Genomic DNA, 24,032 nt, shown 5'->3' with positions numbered 1-24,032 from the left:
TATTGCTGCACATAAAAGATCTTTCAAAAGCCTCTCTCTCTCTCTCTCTCTCTCTCTCTCTCTCTCTCTCTCTCTCTCTCTCTCTCAAGTGCCGGAAAGTTCTATGCCGGTGTATAAAACCTTAACCATTCAAAGGGTTCACAAGTTTTACAGTTCTGCCAGAAAGTATACTACAATCATTTAACATGGAAAAAGTGTATTTTCATGTGGGTAAAAATTATTTTTAACCAGAATATCCGGGATTTTTTGCACCCCTTCCTTGGCCGTGTATTCACCCTGTTTTAGTACATTTAGTTGTAGCACAGAAACCATACATTTAGAAAATGGAATGTCTGATTTGCAGAGTTCCCAGCCCCAAACTTCATACTCCCGCCTCTATAAGAACTATTGTCACTAAAAGTAGCAGGGTCTGAACAGTATAGTGAGTGCCTAATATGAATGTGCTACATGGGGAGGGAGAACATGAATGATTTTTATGTGTGGTTAATGCAATTGGGGCAGATATTTCCAAACGTGGATGTACTATACAGAAAAATGTGGTAATAAGGGGTGCGCAGGTTTCATCATAATCAAAATGATTTTTTTATGCATGTCTTTTGGTAACATGATTTTCATTGTTTACAGTGTGGCCTTGTTAAATGTTTTGTGATTTTTGAAAATATGTTCAGCATTAATAATATTTTGTGTGGAAGACAACTGAATTTTTTCTTCTTTTATAGACATTTGTCGTGTTATCCAGTTATTGTGCTCCTTTCAGTATCAATGCATTTGATTTGAATAAATATGTAGAAAGTTATCAAACATCCTCATACATATTCTTGGATGGAGGAATTATAAAGGACTCAGATAAACATCAGAGATGAATTCTTCTGTATTGTTCTCATTTGGGCATGTGGCCTGCAAATTTTTAATTGGCCCAGTAGTCCTTAAGTTATGTTTAAACTTACTCCAGTCTTATTTGTTAGTTCATCTTCATTTTATGTGCGAAAAAAATAAAAATTTAAATTTATTCTTGTGATTGATCATAATTATGTTTCAAATAAATTCTTGTAAATCATTTCTTCATTATAAGTGACGCTTCTTGCTTTTGCTGATCACTTATGAGCAAGTTCAGATAACCAGTACACTTTACTGTCGCGCAGTAAGCTACAGATATCAGTCACTGTGTTTCATGTGCTACAACTACTATTCGTAGGTGTTGAAAACTTGACTTCTTTTCGTTCCAAGCTTTGTTGGTCAACATTTTGTGTTCTTTCTTAGGTGCTCCATTTAGGAAATGCATTACTGTGGAGACTCTTCTGTCCCAAACTTTGTGAAGAAGTGAGTTTCAAAGAGTAAGCACCATACTTTCACAGCAATAGTTGTTGCAGTGGCTTGTTACACAATTTTTTCTCGCAAATGACTTAAAGTTGTTTGATTCTAATTTGAATTTACAAATTAATTTCCATTGTTTGTGCAAAAGATACGAATCTTCATTAAAGTTTGGTTTTCAGTGAGTTTCTTAAGAATTCAAAATATTTCTGGTTCCTGAATTCTATTGTTAAGTGTATGCAAGAAAGCCTCTTTTTACCAGTCTTAAGTATCCAGCTTCTTTAATTCATGTGGTATGTTTTGATCTAGACAGATTAAAAATATGTTGTTCAACATTTCATTAACTTGAGATGTTGAAGCCTTCGAAGAAAATTTAATCTGGTTACCTTCCAAGATGTGCCACTAGGTGTGTATTTAGTTCCTTTACATGTGATGTCTTCGGCTAAACATTTACGTAGCGCTTCTGTTGTATGAGATTGTCAGTCTCCCTACGCAGTGGTGTGTCACAGGTTGAAAATATTGCTGTATTTGCTCCAGCTGTTCAGCCTGATTTGTACATGGAATTGAGATGGAAATAAGGTTGTTTGCTGTGTCATCGGTATGGCAGTATTATGTTTTATGTACCCAAAGCAAATGTGTCAAAATTCTGCTATGTAAGTACATTTGTTAATTTATTTCTTCCTTTTGTACAAATTTCATACACATGAATAAGTGTGCAATCAATTCCTTTTGTAAGTATAGACTTGTTCTTGGCTGTGATAACTATTAAACTGGGCATTGTGTTGAATGAATTTTAATTATATATCAAACAATAAGTGTGGACTTAGAATAGCAATATTATGAAAAGGATAAATTGCTGTGTACCACATACAGGAGGTCTTCAGTTGCAGACAGGAAGTGAAAAGCCTGTTAAAAAAACCACACAAAACAAAAGCACTGCGCGCGCGCGCGCTCACACACACACACACACACACACACACACAAACCGCTATGGTTGGGCCAAAGTGGTCATGTGTTGTTTTTTATTTTTATTTATTTCCAAAGGAGCGCTTCTTTGTCTGAAAGGTTGTGTTTAACATTCTTTTCATGGTGCCTGCTGCGATTCAGTGCATCCTCTGTGTTGTTATTAGGCATCCAGCCTTCTCATAATATTGTTTTAATTGTATGGAAATGCACCAGTCAGTTTTAAAGGCAGTATTTGTTGCTGGAGATTTTAAAAAAAAATTGTACATGTTGTTGCCTTTGGCAATGGCTTACAGTAGATCTCAATTTTTCTCCAGTGTTGTAAGTTAAATTGCTGTGTTGTAACAAGGAGGACTTTCAGGAACATGACATGCATTATTCCTATGATAATTCCATTTAGCCTGAAGGATTGCATTGGCCAGAAAGTGACTTCAAGCAAACATTGCTTTATATTGTACTGTAATTTTATGTTCAATAAATATTCTGTGATAGGAATGTTCAAATTTTCCAAATCAGTATTTGAAGTTGAGAGCCTCCATAGACATCTCAGCTTATCCTACACATCTGTGGCTTTTGTAAAAGGCTGGAAAACTATATGATTTGATAAATGAATGAAAGAAAGTATCTTCACTCTTGTGGCATCTCCCTTAGTTTCATACATGTGATTTTTTTAAAATCAAGTTCCCCCCCTCCCCCTTACTCTCATAGTGTGTCATATTAATGCTGAAAACCTTGGGAACTACCACTTGCTATAATTAATTCTCCCTTTATGTTTTTTGATCAGTGGTAACAAGTCAGCATCCAGACAAGGAATTTCCAGCTATCCAGTCTTTTCCTGCTTTAGATAAAGAACGCTGTCTTGATGTAATGCAGGGCTGGGAGTCATAGACCTGTGGCTTGGAATAGTATCAGTTTTACAAACATAACTTATTTATGCTTTATACTACCGAACATATAAATTTTCATACATGAGCTGTAACATAAATGCCGATAAATAACCACATGTGCAACATGGCTCATATTGTAATGCTGCTGGGCATATATTCGTGCTCCCAACAGTTTCAAATATCAATGTAAATGTTTTTTGACACGTGAAATTGGATTCTATGGTTTATTATGCAGAATTCAATCAAGAAGGGGAAATATAATTGACTGGGTAAATTTAGAATAGTACACATTATCAGATTAGACATTGTGCTCTGTTTTTTTCTGAATAGTGTAGTCCCCATCAAAAAAGTTCCCTTCAACAGCTATACACCAGCAGAGTTGTCATTCTCAGTCTTGGTTGCAGTGCTGAAAGTTTTCAAACTGTGAAAGCTTTTGACATATTAGTCGCGTTCTTTTGAATGTTCTCCAGAGACCCAAAATGACATCCATTTAAGACGTTTTGCAATTTTTGGAAAAGAAAGAAGCCACAAAGACTCATATCAGGTGAATGGAGGGGGGTGGAGGACTGTGGAACAACAAAAATGTGTTTTGAGGAAAAAAAAATTGTGCTGGAAGTTGGCGTGTCACATGGAGCATTGTCTTGATGCAGCAACAATTTGTATGCAGTCTCTGGTCTCACTCAATCCACTCTTTTTCCTGAGCTTTTCAAGGGCGTCTTTGTAAAATGCTTGACTAACAATTCGTCCTGGAGGAACAAATTCTTTAATGTCGAAAAAGAAAATAAGCATTGTTTTGATCTCTGATTTGCTCATTCAAGCTTCTTTCAGTTGAGGAGATGAATCAGTGTGCCAATTCTGACATTGCTCAGAATCATACTCAAAAATCCAGGAGTCATCAACTGTGATCACACATCTGAATCATTCATGGTCATTGGCTATTGTCTCAAGATGATCATTGCACACGTTTTTTCAAGTGTCCTTCTGCTCAATTCTGAGGTTTTTCAGCACCATTTTGGCTCAAAACTTTTGCATGTACAAATCTTTGGTCAGTTATCTTCAGCAATAAACTTATGTCCTTGATAAGGATTGTTCCCAGTAGACCTGTTTAAACTTTTTAAATATCGCACTTTCAGATTCCATAAGTTAAACAAAAAACTAGATTGCACAACATTGCTCTAAATTCCGTTGCTCCATACTAGTAGCACACAAAAACACACCTTCACTGAGAGCGGACCGAGCGAGGTGGCGCAGTGGTTAGGACACTGGACTCGTATTCGGGAGGACGATGGTTCAATCCCGTCTCCGGCCATCCTGATTTAGGTTTTCCGTGATTTCCCTAAATCGCTTCAGGCAAATGCCGGGATGGTTCCTTTGAAAGGGCACGGCCGATTTCCTTCCCAGTCCTTCCCTAACCCGAGCTTGCACTCCATCTCTAATGACCTCGTTGTCAACGGGACGTTAAACGCTAACCACCACCACCAATGAGAGCGTCCTCAAAAATCATATAATGGCTGTACGGAGGTGAAATTCAGATTGAGGATCTGGAAGGGATGAACTCACCAGTTCACCCAAGTAGAACAACACAGCCTTACCAGATTACTCACAGTGGGTTAGCTTCATTACTTTTCCCACACACCTCGTAAGGTAAGCAGGTCACATCAGAAGTTACTTTGAATTTGTTGTTAAGAGTAATTTTAAGTGCAGCTGTGACATCATTTGTGCCGATTTGTTGCATCCCATCCAAATGATTCCACCTAGTTTAGTAACATGTCCAGACATAAGATATTGTGACACCCAAGGTTTTGAAGTCATACAGGGAATCTCTGACATATTTGAAGAGCACAGGTAAAGAAAGTGCTCCATCCCTTTTTTTAAATGAGCTCTGTGTGCCATGACATGTGGTGTTTAATATTGTTAATCGATCAGTATGATAATATTAATAGTCTACATTCTATGACCCATTTAAGATTACACATGCAGGGAAAGGATGTGCTAATGTGGAACACGTGAGGCAATACTGACCCTACGACTTATCTTAGAAGAAAGATTAAGGAAAGGCTAACCTACGTTTCTAGCATTTGTAGACTTAGAGACAGTTTTTGACATTGATGACTGGAATACTGTCTTTCAAATTCTGAAGGTGGCAAGTGTAAAATACAGCGAGCAAAAGGCTATTTACAATTTGTACAGAAACAAGATGGCAGTTATAAGAGTCGAGGGATATGAAAGGGAAGCAGTGGTTGGGAAGGGAGTGAGACAGGGTTGTAGCGTCTCCTCAATGCTATTCAATTTGTATATTGAGCAAGCAGTAAAGGAAACAAAAGAAAAATTCGGAGTACGTATTAAACTCCATGGAGAAGAAATAAAAGTGTTGAGGTTCGCCGATGACATTGTAATTCTGTCAGAGACAGCAAAGGACTTGGAAGAGCAGTTGAACAGAGTGGACAGTGACTTGAAAGGGGGATATATGATGAATATCAACAAAAGCAAAACGAGGATAATGGAATGTAGTTGAATTAAGTCGGGTGATGCTGAGGTAATTAGATTAGGAAATGAGACACTTAAAGTAGTAAAGGAGTTTTGCTATTTGGGGAGCAAAATAACTGATTATGGTCGAAGTAGAGAGGATATAAATTGTAGACTGGCAGTGGCAAGAAAAGCATTTCCAAAGAAGAGAAATTTGTTAACATCGGGTATAGATTTAAGTGTCAGGAAGTCATTTCTGAAAGTATTTGTATGGAGTGTAGCCATGTATGGAAGTGAAACGTGGACGATAAATAGTTTAAACAAGAAGAGAATAGAAGCTTTCGAAATTTGGTGCTTTTGCTGTTTAGCAAAAGTGACAAAAAGCAGAGTTCAGAGTACTTGATGGCTCAACACAAAAGTTTTGTCTCGCATACAGATAGTGTTGAGGATCAGTGGACAAAGTTCAAAACCATCGTACAATATGTGTTAGATGAGTATGTGCCAAGCAAGATCATAAGACACCGAAAAGAGCCACCGTGGTACAACAACCGAGTTAGAAAACTGCTGCGGAAGCAAAGGGAACTTCACAGCAAACATAAACATATCCAAATCCTTGCAGACAAACAAAATCACGCGAAGCGAAATGTAGTGTGAGGAGGGCTATGCGAGAGGCATTCAATGAATTCGAAAGTAAAGTTCTATGTACTGACTTGGCAGAAAATCCTAAGAAATTTTGGTCCTATGGTCCCTAGGTGGATCAAAACAAAATGTCCAGACACTCTGTGACCAAAATGGTACTGAAACAGAGGATGACAGACTAAAGGCCGAAATACTAAATGTCTTCTTCCAAAGCTGTTTCACAGAGGAAGACTGCACTGTAGTTCCTTCTCTAGATTGTCACACAGATGACAAAATGGTAGATATCAAAATAGATGACAGAGGGATAGAGAAACAATTAAAATCGCTCAAAAGAGGAAAGGCCGCTGGACCTGATGGGATACCAGTTAGATTTTACACAGAGTACGCGAAGGAACTTGCCCCTTCTTGCAGCGGTGTACCGTAGGTCTCTAGAAGAGCGAAGCATTCCAAAGGATTGGAAAAGGGCACAAGTCATCCCCGTTTTCAAGAAGGGACGTAAAACAGATGTGCAGAACTATCGACCTATATCTCTAACGTCGATCAGTTGTAGAATTTTGGAACACGTATTATGTTAGAGTATAATGACTTTTCTATAGACTAGAAATCTACTCTGTAGGAATCAGCATGGGTTTCGAAAAAAATGGTTGTGTGAAACCCAGCTCGCGCTATTCGTCCACGAGACTCAGAGGGCCATAGAGACGGATTCACAGGTAGATGCCGTGTTTCTTGACTTCCGCAAGGCGTTTGACACAGTTCCCCACAGTCGTTTAATGAACAAAGTAAGAGCATATGGACTATCAGATAAATTGTGTGATTGGATTGAGGACTTCCTAGATAACAGAATGCAGCATGTCATTCTCAATGGAGAGAAGTCTTCCGAAGTAAGAGTGATTTCAGGTGTGCCGCAGGGGAGTGTCATAGGATCGTTGCTATTCACAATATACATAAATGACCTGGTGGAAGACATCGGAAGTTCACTGAGGCTTTTTGCAGATGATGCTGTGGTGTATCGAGAGGTTGCAACAATGAAAAATTGTACTGAAATGCAGGAGGATCTGCAGCGAATTGATGCATGGTGCAGGGAATGGCAATTGAATCTCAATGTAGACAAGTGTAATGTGCTGCGAATACATAGAAAGATAGATCACTTATCATTTAGCTACAAAATAGCAGGTCAGCAACTGGAAGCAGTTAATTCCATAAATTATCTGGGAGTACGCATTAGGAGTGATTTAAAATGGAATGATCATATAAAGTTCATCGTCGGTAAAGCAGATGCCAGACTGAGATTAATTGGAAGAATCCTAAGGAAATGCAATCCGAAAACAAAGGAAGTAGGTTACAGTACACTTGTTCGCCTACTGCTTGATACTGCTCAGCATTATGGGATCCGTACCAGATAGGGTTTATAGAAGAGATAGAGAAGATCCAACGGAGAGCAGGGCGCTTCATTACAGGATCATTTAGTAATCGCGAAAGTGTTAAGGAGATGATAGATACACTCCAGTGGAAGACTCTACAGGAGAGATGCTCAGCAGCTCGGTACGGGCTTTTGTTAAAGTTTCGAGAACATACCTTCACCGAAGAGTCAAGCAATATATTGATCCCTCTTACGTATATCTCGCGAAGAGACCATGAGGATAAAATCAGAGACATTAGAGCCCACACAGAAGCATACCGACAATCCTTCTTTCCACGAACAATACGAGACTGGAATAGAAGGGAGAACCAATACGGTACTCAGGGTACCCTCCGCCACACACTGTCAGGTGGCTTGCGGAGTATGGATGTAGATGTAGAAGAATACTGAAGATTAGATGGGTAGATCACATAACTAATGAGGAGGTTTTGAATAGAATAGGGGAGAAGAGGAGTTTGTGGCAAAACTTGACTAGAAGAAGTGATCGGTTGGTAGGACATGTTTTGAGGAATCAAGGGATCACAAATTTAGCACTGGAGGGCAGCATGGAGGGTAAAAATCGTAGAGGGAGACCAAGAGATGAATACACTAAGGAGATTCAGAAGGATGTAGGCTGCAGTAGGTACTGGGAGATGAAGAGGCTTGCACAGGATAGAGTAGCATGGAGAGCTGCATCAAACCAGTCTCAGGACTGAAGACCACAACAGCAACGACGTGTCTCGCTATAAGGAATAAATGTGCTTTGTCCTGTATTTTAGATTCCTTGTGGATTGACAATCAGTGTTGAAGCTCAAAATGGACAATTTTCCTTTTTTGTGCATTGCTGGTACTAGTGAAAAGCATTGCTTTAGCTTGACACATTCTGTTTAGTAATGCAAGTGTTCTGAGTTATTCATTTTAATAGTTTATTCTTTATATTGAATGAAAAGTACTGCACCTGATGATGAAAGACAAATACCTTCAGATTGTACCAGTGTTAGGAAAAGGCAATTATGAGGGCAAATGAGCACAGTCATGAAGAAATTAAGGGTTAAGTTGCATGAACTTGGCGAAAACTGCAACTGTATGTTCAAGTGTTTTGAGGTTGTAAGTTCTGAAAAAACATCAAATGTTATATGAGAATCTAGCGATATGGTAGATTGAAATGTACAACCATTGTATCTAAAAGGCTTAATTACAATTTTTCCACTACACAAAAGGTGATGAAGGAAGAATGAAAATGAAGCACAGCTTTGAAAGTGTAGTTTCAGTTCTTATACAAAGAAAGGCCTTAATGACAGTTTACAGAGTAAAAAGGCAACAATTAATGACAGTTCCGAAGTTTTTGGAACTGGGTGAGTCTTTTCATGCTGGAATGGGTAAGCACTAGAAGTAGCCCTTGGAAAGTTAAGAAAGAAGTAGGAGTGGCAGTTTAGGTACACTTCCATTCATTTAAGAATAGATCAAGTCATTACAGCATAGAAAAGACCAAAAAGTATCTCCCAGAGGAACTTTTGGTGGGAAAATTGCATGAATTGGTTCAGAAAAATACCCAAATTTTGACATTTCATATGAAATGCATAGATCAGTATTCAGCACTAAATTCTGTATAGCTTTTGGGTATCCAAGGAATGATAAATGATCTACCTGTGATATTGAATACTCCTGAGATGAAAGTGCTGAATGCCATGTTATCTAAAAATTTAAATGATGACAAGAAGAAACGAGCCTTGCAAATATATATAACCATTGACCAGAAAGTACACACAGTCAAATCTCAAACACTCGATCCAGAAAGAGAAATTCTTGTCTAAAAAACCAAAAGTTTAATGAAACAGAAGCAATCTGAGTGGACTACCAAAAAAAGTATGCTTACCAAATATAAAAACTGGTGCTGTCTATTACCAAAGGCAGTTGTAGTTTTACACTTTCAATATTTATCACGTTTTAAATTCAACTTCAGTGTTCTCCACTTAAGTGAAGATATTGGAATAAAAGGGGCCATTGAAGTTGTTTCCTTTTCACACCACTCTGTGGCGGAACTTCTGGGCAATAAAGTCAAACGTCTTGAAGCTTTTGTGGTTCGTGCTCAGATCAGAACAAGAATTACACTATATCAAGGTATCTTAATTACATTGTGAGTGAACTGAAACTTTTGGAGACAGTCCTCTATTAGCAGACACTCTTTTTATGAATTGTGGATTGAATATGGGACTGAGTAACACATAAGCAGTAGCAGATGTTCCAATGGATTAGGTGTGGATCATGGTTTAAGTTCAATGTAATGCTAAGCCTCTTGATGTTGTGGTGGTCAGTCAAGACAAGATACAAAATTGGGGGCAGTTCTGAACAATAATTATTTGTGGAAATCTCCTTACCTAACTTGGGCCATCAGAGAAGCAGTCATTCCAAAAAAACATCCCTGCCTCATTCAAGATTGAGCTTGGATTTTGTTGGTGGTGAGAGTTTCATAGTGACTTCAATCAGCACTCTGCAGATAATGTGTCCCCTGCTTTCTGAGATAAAATATAAAAATTTAATAATATATTTTTAGAGTAATTTTATATAATGCTGATAATTAATAACAATAATTATAATAATTATTATCTTCATGGGTCCTGCAGCAACATCAAAAGCAAGGTATCAGTTCCTCCAGGTTTTGCTGGAGTATTGCTGAGAGGAAGCTGGAGTGTTTTACACTGACACTTTACACTAGGCTTACAAGTGGATGTAGGGACAAAGTGATTGTATATATTATTCTTTTTAATACTGTATCACATGAAGTTAAATTAGGAAAGAGAACCTGCTTACGAAGAAGTATCTTTATTGTTTCAAACATCGTTTTTCATTACAAAATAATCTCTCTCTCTCTCTCTCTCTCTCTCTCTCTCTCTCTCTCTCTCTCTCTCTCTCTCTCTCTCTCACACACACACACACACACACACACACACACACTTCTACAAAAAATACAGTTTTACTAGCAATATTTTGAGTTCTAGAGTATACAAGAAGCATGTTTTTTCCTTGAATGCATAACATTACTTATTATGCTAGTAAAACCACAATTTAATTTTTTAAGGAATCCATTTATATTAAATTTAATATAAATGTAATATGTTCTTCCAAATGACTTTTGTATTCATTAATTTAGTATCCATGAAATTTGGTATCATACTTTAAAATTACTCTCGTCAACAATCTACAGTACACATACTTCGGTCTACCCACACCTGCGATGGCTTGCCCAGTGCAAGTTTTTATATTTGAAAATATTGCACTTGACAACGCAGACTTCACTAACATACAATTAAGAAATTATGTAAAAAGTCATCTTAGTGCTTATGTAAGAGGTTGGATTATGGAAAACAATGATTCTCCTCAATAGAATGTTGGTCATTCATGGTGTTCTACTTAAATTACCTTCATGCCATAAATAAAGCTGACTCTTTCATATTTAGATGCATACAATGGTATCACTTGTTTAATTTGCATGGTTTAAAGAATTATCTCTGTTATTGTTCTTGGCTAAAATGTATGTTTCTGGTAGTTTTCTTCTAGGTATCTTGTAGTTTTTGTTATTTAATTTGTAGTCACTTGTTTGTCAAACATGTCAGAAAATGTTATCTTGGTTTTCACATTGAACGGTTTTGTGAAATGTAAATGTGTAATAGCAATAGGTGAACCAGAGCGCTTATAGGAATTCTGAATGATTTGGCAAATAGTGACAGAACATGCAAAGAACTTCTTGCTGAATAAAACCATGCACTGTACCACTGCTTGAACCTGGGACTTAGCCTTTTGTTTGCCTTTCACAGGCAAGTGTTCTATTGACTGGCTACCCAAGCAAGGCTCATGACTCATACTCACAGTTTTACTTCCACCAGTATCCTTTCTTCTGGGAGTGCTAGTCCTGTAAATTACATAAGAGAACTTCTGTGAAGTTTGGAAGGAAGAAGTAAGATACTGGTGGAAGTAAAACTCTGAGGATGGGTCATAAGTCGTTCTTGGGTAGCTCAGTTGGTAGAGTACTTGCCCGTGAAAGGCAGAGGTCCCAGCTTTGAGTTCCCATCTGGGACACAGTCGTAATCTGCCACGAAGTTCCATATCAACACACACTCAGCTGATAAGTCAAGATTCATTCGTGATATCTAATGTTCTTAATTGTATTTTTCAACTTATTTTAAATTCCTTTATTGCTTACTAAACATAATATATTGTTCTTTAGCACCTCGCTGTTGAGTAGCACAACTTTGCTATATGAAACAATCCGTTGTTCACGCTGTTGATAAAACACAGCTTTCACTGTTGAAGCAAGCCACTGTTCACTGTGTTGCATGTCTAAGTTTAAAATTGTTTGCTATTAAGCTTACATGAACCTCAGAAGTGAAGTGGCTTTATTTTTAATTGTTGACTTGTTTCATCTTCCTACTTCAAGTTTCGTAAGTGATATGTTCTTCATGACAACCAATCTTGTTTTGTTACCTGATGCTTTGACTCTCTTGCACCATAGCACTTTTTTTTGATCAGTTGTCTGAGTTGGTCTCTCCAGCTTTAGGAGACAAATGAAGAAATTTTTAGACCAGACTGTCTGTACGTTACTTTTGTTGATGCGATGATTTTAATTACTTTCACAGTAATAAAACATTGTATGTTGATGTAAGAACAACAGTTACGACAAATTTACCAGATGGAGCAATAGATGGTGATATAAGGGACTGGTGAATTGTAGTGGACCATCAGTCAAATATGAGATTACATTACTGAGACAAGTGCAGAGATGACCATATAGAATTTGAGTATCAACAGAAGTGATAACCTGTTACTCTAGTTTTCAGCTGGAACAGTTTTTGTTGAATTATAGTAAATGCGGAAGTTGTGGAATTTATTTTACTTGTTACAGGTTAGTGCGATTTCAAATTGCTTAATGAGCCCAACATTTCAAAAGAATTCTAACAAGACAATAGAAGACAACATGAAAGAGGTAATTTCATTACTTAAGTCTCTTGCATATGCTTTCTGAAAACACATTTTTAATTATTTCTTCTTACAGAATAAATATTTGTCAAATTCCAGTATATTAATTTTTCATCATTTACTTTTTCTACTGCTCCTTTGTGTAACTCACATGCAGGGAGTGAAACCATTAATGTGTTGTATATTACGGGAACCATGAAACGTCTACTCTTATTTGGTGTACGAATATTGTATTTTAGTTGGAAAGGAAGTGATATACCCAGCAACATTTAACCTTTTCGCAGGCTGTGGGGGATATACTTCCCACTAAACGTATTTCATTACAGCGTTTAAGGGAGTATGTGTTATCATTTCTGTATGCTCCTGGCACATACATGCAATCTGCAGCACCAGCTGTAGTTTCTGTTTGCTGTGAATGTAGTCTTGAGGACTGTGGGAAGTATATATCCCACCAAACAACAGTGATGATTGGGAAGTATGGTTACTACCAGTGTGGTTTCTGGAAGAGCTTGGGAAGTAAACTTACCATAAAATTAATCTGTCGTTCGTGGTCCTTGGGCAGCATGCTTACCACCAACTTATGGGTATCTCAAAGCTTTCGGGAATATGTTTTGCCACCTCTGTCTATGCCTGACATCTTGTGATAGTACACCGTACCAGGTGTATGAAAACCGCTACAACAATCAGTTTCTGTTTGCTGTGGGATCACTACTATTGTCGGAACACATTGCTTTGCTTCTGCAATGTACATTATTGTGACCTGTATCAGCTCCTACCTGTAATGCATGATAAAGTTTCAAGGATTGTTTTCACATTGTGCTACGTAAACTTTGATATCAGTAACAAATATTAAAAAAAAAAAAAAAAAAAAAGTAAAAAAAAGAATAAAAGCAGAAAACAATATTTTATACTGAGTAATAGCAGCACACAAAAGGAAAGTGGGATGTCCATTTGCCACCAGCTTTAATACTTCACAAAGGTGATATATGTGCAACCGTAGTTTTTGGTCCTAAATCACAAAAAAAATTATCAAAGATTAGTCAGTTGCTCACATTTCTACTTGTAATAGGATAGCAAAAAAATTATCTTCACTGAGTCGCTACAAAAAATGCGTCTGTGAAAGGGTTAAAAGGAAGTGTGTTTTTACGAGCATTTTTTTGAAGAGTCACAGAAGGCAGACCACAATTACTTTAACAATGTCCTTTGCACATATTAAAGACACAGCCACTGTCACTTTCAGTTGAATTTTTTTCTTTCTTTCTGATTGATTGTTTCACCATAATAATGTCAGATGTAGACCGCTGCAATTTGCCTAGCGGTGATATGTATGAAAAAGGCAAAAAAATGTAAATATAAGCCCTGTTGTTGCCTTTCACATCCGTTACAGTATTATGCACGTAAATGTGCATACAGATTTATATCTTATGTTCAAAGTTATTTGCATTTGCGCCTTTTTGCTCCTCATGATCACATATCCTATGTTGCGGCATCTCTGGAGAGTACTTCCATTTCATTATTCGTTGTTGCAGTATTTATGCTGAGGATAGAAAAACAATTGCACTGCTGTTTGTTGTCGTCTCGTGTGAGACAGTCTTGTGATACAATTAGTTGCCCTCTGCTTGTTTAGAAACATGCATCATTTACAGAGTTGTGATAAAGTTTATGGTGAACAGTACACATTCTTGGTTTGGAGCTGAAAAAACAGGGTGTGAACAGTTCTGTATCATGGCCAGTGAGGAGGACTTCTGAATATCTTTGTATTATTGAAAGTGGAGTGCAGCACATTTTAAGAGAATTTGGAGGAACTTCATGTCCTATATTACTGAAACAGTGGTATGGCAGGTGTCAGAAATTTGCATTGGATTTACACAGGTAGTCATAAGAAGGAAGGTACACTATTTTTATGTGGGAAAGCAATTTCCAGTAGTAGCAGCCGTACTGGAAAAGTTGAAGACAGAAGTGTAAAATTTTCTTGATATGAGTGAAACAATCCTTTGATATACTATATGGAAGTTGAACTTAAAAATGCCTTTTTCTTCGGAAAGTGTAGATGATTATCATAGAGAAGTGGAGAGGCTGGAAAGGAGAAATTCAAACAGTCTGGGGCTTTTTATTTTTTTAAAAAAAAAAAAAAATAAACACTATAAAGACCCTCATTGGGAACGAAGATTGGTTTGTGCCAAATGTTGACTTACATTTTATTGCACAAAAATATGTAGATCATCATTCTAAGGAGAATGTCAAACACTACAAAGAGTGATTACCCTAAGAAGAGAGGTTGAGGAACTTTTTCGAAAAATTATCGGTCAGATCCAGAATTGTTTTAATCAACCTTGATACCGCATGGTGATAAATCCAGTATCATGAAATCCATCTGTGGTATGGAGGAAGAATTCTAGAATATAACGGACAGAAAACAAAAATATAGAGCTTTCATCTAGCGCCATTTATGAGGCCTACCGAAACACTTGTGACAACAGGGCCGCAAGAATACTTTTTGGAAAGTGTGTTGCTCTAATTGGACATTGCCTGTGGTGCACTGCAACTTCATCACCACTGAAATTATTTGGCTCTTTGTCACAAACAGGGTAACAAAGGAGACCAAACATTTTAAGGTAAATTATACCTTTCTCTTCTCTGGAAAATGATTTCCAGAGTGTATGGAGGAATTTAATGAGTGAAACTTCCTTTCAGATTAAAACTGTGTGCTGGATCGGGACTCGAACTGTGGACCTTTGCCTTTCATGGGCAAGCGCTCTACCAACTGAGCAACTCAAGCATGACTCACGCCCCATCCCTACAACTTCAATTCTGCTAGGAAGTTTCATATCAGTGCACACTCTGCTGCAGATTGAAAATTTCATTTTGGAAACATCCCCTGTGCTGTGGCTAAGCCATGTCTCTTCAATTTCATTTCTTCCAGGAGTGCTAGTTCTGCAAGGTTCGCAGGAGGGCTTCCGCGAAGATTAGAAGGTAGCAGATGAGGTACTGGCAGAATTGAAGCCGTGGGGATGGGGTGTGAGTCATGCTTGGGTAGCTCAGTTGGTAGAGCACTTGTCCGCAAAAGGCAAAGATACTGAGTTCGAGTCTCAGTCCGGCAGACAGTTTTAATCTACAAGGAAGTTTCATATCAGCGCACACTCTGCTGCAGAGTGAAAATTTCATTCTGGAATTCAGTGAGTCCTCTGCACGAGCATAAAGACAGATATACACAAAGAGCCCACTGTCGTGATTTGGCAACAGAACCATTGCTGACCCAAGAAAATGACTCAACAGCTGCAGTGACACTCAGCCAGCAGCGAAAGCGATTAAGGTATGTTTCTTAGTCCATTATTCTTTTCTACAAAGTTTGTTCTTGCTGATGGATTTTTCATTTGCCATCAAAATTTACAGTACATTTCATTTATTGAGAATTGTTTGTATAGTGTGTGCTTACTTGAATTTTCCAATTTTATTGCACTCTCCTCATAACAATAACTGAATTTGGTGATGCCGTATTGGAATGCTGATATGAAATTGCCATTCTTTGCTGCTGAATAGGTACTTATCACACAGTACAGCAATGGGAATATTTATTAACAACAACATATGACGAAAGCAACAAACGTTTCAGCTTTACGCATGTGCTTTCTCCATTGCATTTGATATTTTAGCAATGAAAAGACTAAGCAGAAAGTAACAAAAATATGCCTGCTTACAGAAAAAGGTAATTTTTCTCCTAATTATTGTGTGGCTTCTACGATTCCTCAAATTAATGCTTGCCAAAAACTGCTGAAAAAAGCATGCTTTCTCTTGAATATTCAGCACACATGTTGCCCCCTTTCCAACTAAAATGTAATATTCATACGCTAAATAAAAGAAGAAATCCCAATGATTCCAGCAAGGTACATGTTAATATTTGTCATGCAATGTAATCAGAATATGAGCTCAAAGTCAGGGATCAATCTTTATGAAATGGATGTAGGTATTGAATCTAAATATCACTGAAAACTTCTGGGCTAATAGACCATGGTCAATGCATAAAACTTTCTCCTAATGTCCGCTTGTCAATCATGGGAGACGTCTTCAGAGGCAAAGTGGCGACCTTCTATCAGAACTTGAGGCAGCATCACATATATGGGCAGTGCAGAAGCCACCACAGTCCATCACGTGACATCGGCTACAAGATTATCTCTGGTAATGCCAGCATTCTTGACTGAAAGTAATCGGCCGTCATTCTTATGTTGCAATGTTGACATCTAAATTTTGTCTAATTTAACACCTTCCTCTTTTCTTTTAAAATTATTACAGTGTTCATAAACCTCAATAGTGTCTCCATACATAAACACATGATAATGACATGTTTTCAATATGACACCTCAGTGAATTTTATTTCATGACCACCCTCTTGATAAAGATGTTCGCACTTCTTTTCGTTGTGCCAGTATAAACCAGTTCACAACTACAAGGAATTCCACATGCAGTTAGTGTAGCCAAAGTATGTCATATATCTTTTGCCAATCTTAAACATACTTTTTATCCTCCTGGTGGGTCTGAAGGTAGTTTCCACACCATACTTACTCAACATTTTCCCAATGTGATCTGTAATCATACTCATGAGCTTAAGGAAAGCTTTCCCCTTGGGCAGCAGCTATTCCTCATTGATCCTGATTCTCTCCCTAGGGTGAAGTGCTCAATCTATCTCCTTGTGAGAACAACTATTCTTGTATTTAGATCGTAGATAGTCAGGCTCATCTTTTAATAAGGGGATTCACAAATTTAGTGTACCCTGTCTGTTTTAATGACACCTCTTTTTTTTTATCTAGGTTGGTGGTAAGAATCTTTATGTAAATAAGTAGTCATGCATGGCTTTTCTGTATAACGTGTGGTCCAACATCCCCTCTCATCTCTTGATAACAGACATATCTAAGAAATTCAGTTGGTCATTATTCTCCATCTGCATAGTAAATTGTATTTTCAGATTGATACTGTTGAAATGTATCACGAAGGCATCCACTTCCTCTGCACCTTGTGTCATGCTACGAAAGTATCGTCAACATAGCAGTACCACATGACTAGTCATTCTCATAACAGCTCAGAGGGAAAGTACATTGTCACGTAACATGGAAAAAAGTACTTCCAGGGTATAGTGTATACTCACACAGAAAAGTGTATTTTTAACCAGGAAACATCAGGGATATTGCCCCATTGTCCGCGTATACACCGTGGAATAAAACACAAGAAGTGAAAGGTTATTTACAACTTTATTGAAACAATACAGTAACATGAGTTGAAAAACATGAAAGGGAGGCACTAATTGAGAAGTGAGAGAGGCAGGGTTGTAGCCTTCCACCTCAAACTGTGCAGTAATCAAGCTGTAAAGGAAAGTAATGATAACTTTGCGGACGTTTCATTTGTGGATTTTCCAGGAATCTGTTTACAGTCAGCTAACATAACTGCCATCTTGTTTGTCTGTGGTAATATTACATTTTGAATGGAGAAGTGTTTGCGAATCAGAAACATTGCTGGCCTCGTACTATCGTCGATACATTTGTTTGATTGTTTTGGCTTGCAGTGAGTGAGACCGTCTTGGCTGTAATTGATTTATCTGCTAAATATATAATAGAGGGCAACTTTAGAATTATTCTTGAAAAACCTTCAGCAGTGAAAATATAATGATCCAGATGCCTTATGTGGTCAAAGGAGCATAATTGTACTTTGATTACCTTTCCCTGTGCTGTCACTGCTGGCAAATTGAATGCGAGAGAAGTAATGGAATAGACATACAAGCTAAACAATTACTATGGCAGTACATCATTTTTACCCCTTCCCCTCCCCTCGCCTATTCTCTCTCTCTCTCTCTCTCTCTCTCTCTCTCTCTCTCTCTCTCTCTCTCTGTGTGTGTGTGTGTGTGTGTGTGTGTGTGTGTAGAACCTTATTTTCAGCATCGACACAAATTTACTTACTTTCTTTTTAAGTTTTGTTAATATTTATTATTTTAAATTACAGAACATCTTAGCTGAAAAGGCAATGAAGGAGAGTGCCGTAAAGGATCTCAACAGTGCCCCTAGACTGAAGACTCCGCTCTCCGCAAATAACACACTTTCTTCCAACAGCTTTCAGGTAACCATCACTTGCTTTGCAACATCCCACCACCCAACCAACCCCCACCTCCTTTTAATTATTTATTTATTTATTTTTGCAGAGTTCCAAAATGGGTATGGGAACAGTGGTTTCTCATTGTGAGACGTTTATTACAAAGAATGTTGCAAAACCGGCATTGAACCATATGAATCAGAAATTGATTGAGGAGAATAAATATGTTGAAGAAAAAGTTACTGAAGCAGAAAAGAAAAAAGAGAGAATGTTGAAGGAAAAAGCTGAACAACAAAGGAGGTACTGTGTAAAAATTGTTTCTTTACTCCATTTCCATTATGGAAAGAAGTAAGTTTTTTCCTTTTGTTTTGTCTTTCACTTTTGTGAAGTTTCTTTTAATGGTAATATTTCCCTCACATTTGATAGTTTATAAGTATGATAGTAAAACATTTTGATGTAATACATTAAGGCACAAGCAGGTTAAAGCCTTATTTGTGAAAACATGTGCACTAGTTAAGATTCCACTTTAACCGGAATAAAAATATGGCTTATCCATCCAAACAAATGTATGACCACTTTACTTCATGTTCATGGAGATATTTTACATAGTTTGCACATAGCAGCTTCATAAAGAAATCGTTGCGTTACCGTAAATGGGTGTGCTTACATGCAGGTCGAGGTGATGCAGGACGACAACACTGACCCCCCACCACTGCAATCTGCCCAACACACAATTATTTTATTTGACCCTTCGTGAAACCCTTTTTGGAGGAACACAGGGTTGTAAGGTGGCCCCTGATCGTATATGAAATGCTGAGGCTTCATAGTTTATTGCAGTTAATCCGGAGGTCCTTTACCAAGTTTTCAAGCATTTGGTTGCTGCTTGCATGTCTTACTATGTTCCTCAGTTATAACCTTCTCTCACATGTGTTTTAATCACCTCTTAAAAATGAGACATGGCATAAAATACCAAGGCCGTTGCAAAATAAATGACTTGATTGACTGTTTTAATTTAAAAACAGACATATTACACAAATATCCTTTCATTTAGAGTCTATAAGAACATTGTTAATTAGGAAATTGAGGCAGGTGCATGTAATGTGGTAACAGCTAAATGCGTGGGAAGTTATTTTGCATGAAATTCATTTCCATTTCTTTTGCTCCTAATAATAATTATCTCTGCAGAGTACATCACCTGTTCAAGGTTATGAAGACAGCATTTTGCATTTCATCCATTTTTCTTTGTAGAAATAATGAGGCAAGAGCAGCTAAAGTTGCAAAAACACGAGAACAGCTTGAACGGCAGCGACTTATTCAACAGCAACAGTTGGAACGTGAGAAAGAGCAACGTCTAAAAATAGCCCAGCAGAAACGTGAAGAAGAAATTGCATTAAAGCGACAGCTTGCACACCAACGAGCTGCAGAAGCTGAGGAGAGGCGGAAGCAGGTTAGTTGAAATGGCATACGAGAATATAGACACATTGAGTGCTGTTATTAATTTGTAAGTTCTGTTTTGGTATTTTTCATTTTACTTCTCAGTGGGAGTGCTGTATATATATTGTAAGTTTTGAGCCACTCCTATACAGTATCAGTATTTATTACAAAGTTTCTTATTGGGGGGAAGAAAATTTTCTCTACCATTAATACCTCTCCTCTTATCTTCTTTCTGCATTGCATGTGTGTAATTCCAGGTAAAGTTTGAAATTAATTGATTTAATATAACATAGCCTAACATCTATTATCAGATATAGCTTTTATTTTAGCTGCAGTAGATTTTCAAGTACTGCATAGACACTTGTTTTATTTCCTATTAAGAGAGTTTGTTTAAAATATTGAATGTGAATGTGTTGTACACTCAGAAGCTGATTTTTAAATGTAAATTGGATTACAGACTTTAATTTCAAATTTTTCCAATATTTTTGTTGTTGTTGAACTAGATCTATCAATACTTCTTAAGACACTATTTCCTGGGTGCCAATGTGTGCTACTTCTGTTTGCTGTTGTAATCATCTCAGTCAGTTCCTGGTTGCCGGGGAAGGAGGCTTTTGGATGGTAGTTGGTGCCGACTAGGCTGATTTCAAGTGCGAATAATTTCTCCATCATTGCCTATGTTATCCAGCATCTGCGACTAGCGAGACACACTTTAAGAAGCGCTGCAGGGGGAGTGGCTAAACTTTGATTCTGATTTGTATTGGCTGGAAGGCCTACGTGTTCAATAATTTCGAGGAGCGGAAGCGGTGTTTCTGTAGTGTGTGTCAAAAGTTGGCAGGAGGTGATCCTTGGTGATAAAATGAGTTACTTCATGCATTACAGAACGTAGAAGGATTCCTAAAGTGCCCTGTTTGCAGTCATGGATTTTAGATTGATCCATTCCAGTTTTCTGGCTGAGAGTTGCTGATTAACAAGTGTGGAGGTGCTCGGCACGTGGAGTACTTAAATAAAGTTGTAGAGCCTCGTGAGTTTGGCTATGGTGTTTGGTAATTGGGACAGACTTTGCAAGGTTTTCATTGAAACCAATAAATTATATTTGTTTCCATGGAAATTGATTTTGTACCACTCTTTTTCTGATCACTCTGGACTGATTTTGTACCACTCTTTTTCTGATGACTCTCAACTGTATTCCTGTCTCTGCGTTGTGGAGATTGTTGGCACAAGTTGTAGGAAGCCAGTTTTAGATGGTTGCTGAACTGTTTCCCGTGAATATATTCCGGTCCAGTTGTGTTAATCCTCAGTTTAGAACCAATAACATTTACTGAACATAAATTTTAAACTAAAATTGTCCATTGGTTTATACCATAATTGCTGCATAAATATTCAGTCAGACCTTGATGAGGTTTCCATGTGGTACAAAGAATGACAACTTACATTAAATGACTAGACATATAATGTCGTGCAGTTCACAAAATGAAGAAACATAAGTGGAATGATCACATAGGCTCAGTCATGGGTAAACCAGCTGGTAGACTTGGAGTTTTCTGGTAGAATACTGGGGAAGCGCACTCAATCTATAAAGGAGATTGCTTACAAATCACTCGTGCTCTAATTCTTGCAGGTTTGTCAGACCCATGTAAGAGTGTCACAGAGATGCTGAAACAACTGAACAATTTGAAGATAGAGGAAAACAGTCCTGAGCAAATCCACTAACAAAGTATCAAAAACCGACTTTAAAGGATGACTCTAGGAATGTATTGCAACGCCCTAATTACCACTTATGTAGCCATCATGAGGACAAGATTGAGTACAGATGTAAATAATAGTTTTTGATGAAAATTAGTATAAGCCATTGTTCCAGATAGTTAACTTGCAGTAGTTAGTGGCTTAAATTGATACAAGTCCAAGTAATATTAATTTACTAACCACACATTTTATGGATGTTATATTGAGCAAAGTTCCATTAAGCCGAGCAGAGGTGCAAACCACACGCATATAAGTCGAAGACTAAGGACCACAAGTCTAAATTGGTCCAGGTAAACAGAGTGGCAGTCGTGCCTCACTTGTCGGTGGGGCGTTGGATTGTAGCATCTGAGAGAGAGACTGGTCAAGCTTATATAGCAGTGTTCCTGTGTCACATGCCCCATCGTACTTGGGCAGTGTTACTTGTATTGATACATATTGCTTTTCATTTGCATGTCCAGTGGGGTTACTAAATTCCTAGGGTCAGTACCTGCCCAGATGACACTGGGTATGAAGATGTGATGGAAGCGGCCAAGAGCTAGCCAGTGGAGATGATGGGAGACTCCTGGGAGACATACAGGTGATGGTTGTGCTGGATTTGAAGTGTGTCGGTTGGACTGAAGGTGTTCATGCAGGACAGGGTCGGTTCAGTGACTTGACAGTTGGTGAAGCAGGATTGACATCCACAGGTGTGCTCCCTCAATGTAGGGAGGATCAGGGACCTTCTTTGTGACCTGCACAAGCTGCCAGGTTCAATGAGGGTAAACCGAGGTATCTGCCCCAGGCGGCAAGAATTCATGTTCTTGAGGAAGAAACCTTGTTTCACAAAGCGCCTGGTATCCAGTGCATGTTGGTCTATTGATTATTCATATGATTTTGAGACACATCCTTGTTGGTTTTTGAACATTTGTGAACATATTGTAAGTTTATTTCTGAATGGATCATAAGTTGATTTTTGAATGTGTGCATAGTGTGTGTCATGTCTCTCCCAGGGGAATCCCCATCGCATTTAGAAATAAACTTTCCTGCAGACAGAAGGGACGGGGCTATACAAGCTGAGCGGAATAAAGCCGAACAGGTGAATGTCAATCGCTGTTTGTTTATGTGATTGACTGGGTTTGCGAATGATCAACGATGTTATAATTACCAGCAAAATCCATAGATTCAGACTACCAGAATGAAAATAAACTACTCACAGGAATAACAGCTAAGAAAGATTACTTGTTCTCTTCTCATTGTATCCAAGAAAATGAAATTTTGATGGAAAATTTTTGGCTAGACAGCTATACTAGTAATGCCCAGTTGTACACACCCCGGTTGTGGCTGCCTAAGTTCTGTTCTGGGAGTAGCACGGAAAACGCATTGTTCAGACACGTAATAACACCTAACCAGAGAATAAATGCATGATAGCTAAGCATTTGATTGTGGCAGGGTTAGTGAAATTAACTGGAGAATAAGTTTTGACACTGGCAGGAATAGTTACAGAATTAGTGATAACAAGGTTGTTTGTTAGAACAAGGTAGGAGAAGAAACTCGGACAGCACAAAAATAATGGAAGAATATGACGATTCTAAATTTATATAAAAATTTCAATCTACTACTATTTCATCTCATGCGTGAGAATTTGGAGTGTTTGAATGAAACGCGAAACTATTTCCGAATATAAAGCTTTTTGCCTAATAGGCTGATATTGGTACTTCGTGAATATTCTGTTGTGTTAAAAAAAATATGACTGTTTCTGCTAAAACAGTATGTTCATTTGTTGTGTGTTACAATTGCTGCAATATCAGACAAGCTTATTTCGTTTTATCTAGCATACAGTGACAAAATACATGTAATTAGATCAAGAAACCATGACAGTATTGGGTACTGTTTGTATTAACAGCTTTTTCAGTATTAGACAATGACATTTCGTTTCTTCATGTGGCAAAACATTTGATGAAATTTGTTGAGGTGATAGATCCTTTTGCAGAAAGGAAAGGACACCATGTAAAGCTCTAGCAAGCTTAGAGAGAAAAAAGCTAGGACTTAAGTATTGAAGAAATGTGTACTGTCTTGCTTGCCACTTGTCTTTATTGGTTTCAAGTATCCTATATTTAATTTTATGTGACACATAAAAAGCAAGTTATTAGCTAATAGGCAAT

General features: G+C 37.8%; 1 protein-coding gene across 2 annotated transcripts in view; it reads left to right on the top strand.

The window, feature by feature from the left end:
* The window catches only part of LOC126347975 (calponin homology domain-containing protein DDB_G0272472-like), a 129,503-nt gene that overhangs the window by 86,445 nt on the left and 19,026 nt on the right, over positions 1–24,032 (top strand). For both annotated transcript variants that reach the window (XM_050002316.1, XM_050002317.1), the window contains 4 exons: positions 12,566–12,646; positions 18,628–18,741; positions 18,824–19,014; positions 19,963–20,161. In XM_050002316.1, coding sequence (XP_049858273.1) covers positions 12,566–12,646; positions 18,628–18,741; positions 18,824–19,014; positions 19,963–20,161 — 585 coding nt within the window. The remainder of the gene's footprint in view (positions 1–12,565; positions 12,647–18,627; positions 18,742–18,823; positions 19,015–19,962; positions 20,162–24,032) is intronic.

Source organism: Schistocerca gregaria, chromosome 1 (genome assembly GCF_023897955.1).
Source record: "Schistocerca gregaria isolate iqSchGreg1 chromosome 1, iqSchGreg1.2, whole genome shotgun sequence".
Taxonomy (NCBI): Eukaryota; Metazoa; Arthropoda; class Insecta; order Orthoptera; family Acrididae; genus Schistocerca; species Schistocerca gregaria.
This window is presented reverse-complemented; position numbering and strand designations above follow the sequence as displayed.